Genomic DNA, 3082 nt, shown 5'->3' on the forward strand with positions numbered 1-3082 from the left:
CTTCTCATCAGACTCCTCCTCAGCTCTCACTAAACTCCACTTCTTCTCAAGCTGTTTATTAATTTCATACAGACTGGTTATGAAGACTGTTGAGTTCTTGTTCTTCATATAACTGTGAAAAGAAGCAGTCTCAATGAAGTTCATATTCATCATCTGTGATGCTGTCTCCTCCCAGGTTGATCTCTGCCTTGTCTTAGGTGTCATGACTGAGCTGATCCCTTTCAATCTGCAGAGCTGAGCCTGATGCTTCTGTCTGATCTTCTTGTTCAGTTTGATCTCTCTTTGTTTTGCATCTGTCTGATGCTCAGACTTAGAGTCTGAATGCTTCAGTATTGATCAGAGCACTATCTTCAGCATTGACTTCATCACCTGTTCCAGGATAGACTGTTCACTCAGTCAAACCAGGCATTGATTTTTAACATTCAGTCATATATCCTGTGCTGCCAACCACTTTCATTCCAGGATGACAGGGTACTGGTCTAGGTCTGTCACCAGCAGAGGAACATTCCAGAATCTCCAGTCATTCACTCAAAGGTTTAGAGTCAATGTGCAGTCTATCACTCCACCAGGGGCACCATTGTATCCCTTCATGCAGCATTTGAATGAGAGTTCCTGAAACTTCCTATTGAAGAATCTCATCAATTCTATAGTGTATTGAGTATCAATAAAATTCACATCATTTGCTTCAGTATCAGTGAGAGAATTTGTAGAAGTAGCAATTTCATTGTGAGCTAACTTAATTGAGACATTAAAGCTCTTTCCCTCAATCAAGTCCTTCATCTCAAATCTCTCACAGACTATTGAACTATCTGAGGTGAAGTCTTCTCTCAGGCTCACTCTTTTCTCAAATCTGCTGAAGGCTCAGAAGTGTCATTCTCTGTGAGCTCAGTGATCACCTGTTGAGACTTCTGCTTCATAGAGCAGTTCCTGGCAATGTGATCTTTCTCCTTGCAGTAGTAGCACTGAATATCTGAATGAGCACTCAAGGCTTTCTTTATGATAGAGGATTTTGTGGCTGAGGTGCTGTGGGAAGTTTGACTGTCAGAGGCCCACAGGGTGTTTTGCTTGAAAATATTAGACTCATTTCCCTGCAAGCTCTTTAACTTCTGGGTGGCATTGATTGTCTGGAGGGTGTGAACTGCCTGAGCACAGATCTTCTGAAACTCAGCATATATATTGATGATTGCATTGACTACTGTCATCATTCTCTGAAGGTCAAAGAACAGCTTGTCATTGAAGTCTGTCTTGTAGTTCTCTTTGATAATCTTGACCTCATCTGCCAGGTGTAAGAATTTTGTGATAAATTCATGATAATTGTCCTCATTGCATATAATCAGCTTGTGATAATCACTCTTGACATTTTGCAGCTTGTTAGCATTCTCATATATTGACTTGAGGTGCTCAAATATCTCTTCTGCAGTCTGATATCACTCAGGATGGTCCTCTTCCATACAGAGTGCAATGTGACATGCTGTGTCCTTATCAGTCTAGTTTTCAATGTATGCAATTCTCATGTGTTCAGTAGAATAGTGGTCAGCATTCTCTCAGAGCTTGTTCTTCATCCAGGAGAGCCAGTGTTCAAATTTTGACTTCTTGCTGTCAGTGAGATGTTTTGAGTCATCAATCTTGACAGACCTCTGGGTAGTCTCAGAGAAGATGACACCTCAACTTGCTGCTTGATTGCTGACTGTCATGTGGATCAGAGTGTGACTAAGTTCATCACATTCAGCAATTAGCTCATCAATCTGACTTTGCTTGACAGTGGCCTGGTCAGTGATGTTGTTCTGTTCCATCCTCAGATGTGTGATTGTATCTCTCAACATTTTTTCATCATCAAAGATGCTGTCAAAGATTGCTGCTAACTCTTTGTAGATATGATTTTTGTCTGAGTGAATTGCCTGTCTGAATTCTTCAAGTGAGACCTGTGATTGATCAGTTGATCTAGTTAGAACATATCACCAGTCCCTCTTGGTCTTTTCAGAGGGCTGGAAGTCTGGGGTGGCCATTCTGGTCTGGGTCTCTCTGGTGAGTAGTAAGGGGGATGGGTTGCTGTTGTATGTTGTGCTGTCAGATTCTCACTGAGCAGGTTCTACTCAATTCTGAGTAGAAGGAGTAGAATGAAGCTTAGTATTATGTTAGGGAGTGAATGTGAGCTGCATAAGAAGGAAACTCTCTGCATTGCTAACTGCTATATAATGAAATACTAAGCTTGATGGGATGAAAGAGGTGCTGGGGCCTGCCTGGGTTATAACCACCCGCATGGTCGTTTGATCACGTGAGAATATTTGGCCTAACCGGGCGCCGAGCTTAATCCGACGTCGAGTCTAACCGGGCACCGAGCCTCGGTCGGGCTCGGTCGGGCGCTGAGCCTAACAACTACTTAAGTTTAACATACTGGCACCTGGAATGGAATCAAGAGTGGCTGCTGCCAGTGTGGAACCTGAGATGTTTCTTCAAGCTCAGTGAAATGAGACTCACAAAAATGACAAGATCCTGCAGCATCTGAAGCAAATTCTTCATGAGAGAAGATTCAGATTTTCTTCTGAACTCAGCATTAAGACTTTTATCTCTGAGTGCTCTTTAAATGAGAACAGGGAGCTTCTCTTTTGAGATCATAAGTGAGTGCCAGACTTTGAATCTCTTTGAATCAGATTAGTGCACAAGGCTCATGACTCACCTCTTACTGGCCATTCCAGGTGAGAGCAAATAGCAGAAGTTCTAAGACATAAGTTTTACTGGCCAGGCTATGCCACTGATGTGAGAAGAATGATCAGGAAATGTCATCTTTGCAGATCAAACACTGCATGAAAAGATTGACATCAGAGACTGCTTAAGCCTCTTCTCATTCCTGAACATATGTGGCAGGAGCTTTTCATAAACTTTATTATGAACTTACTGAGCTCTAAAGAATATACAAACATTATGATTATAACAGACAGACTGACTAAGGAGATTATATTAAAAGCAGTTAAGAAAACTGATGTGAAGACAGTGACTAGAGTGTTTCTTCACAACATCATTTCTCAACATGGCATTTCTAAGGCAGTAGTGTCAGATCAAGAGTCAGCTTTCACAAGCATAT

General features: G+C 41.7%; 1 protein-coding gene across 1 annotated transcript; it reads right to left on the bottom strand.

Moving 5' to 3' along the window:
* Positions 1–833: 833 nt before the first annotated feature.
* PAAG_08413 (hypothetical protein) lies at positions 834–2520 on the bottom strand (the record flags this gene model as incomplete). The annotated part of the gene is made up of 4 exons (XM_015846503.1): positions 834–1421; positions 1689–1922; positions 2396–2440; positions 2479–2520. 4 exons carry the CDS (start codon positions 2518–2520, stop codon positions 834–836), a joined length of 909 nt encoding a protein of 302 aa, XP_015701167.1.
* Between the last annotated feature and the right edge of the window lie 562 nt (positions 2521–3082).

The sequence above is a fragment of the Paracoccidioides lutzii genome (genome assembly GCF_000150705.2).
Source record: "Paracoccidioides lutzii Pb01 unplaced genomic scaffold supercont2.33, whole genome shotgun sequence".
NCBI lineage: Eukaryota > Fungi > Ascomycota > Eurotiomycetes > Onygenales > Ajellomycetaceae > Paracoccidioides > Paracoccidioides lutzii.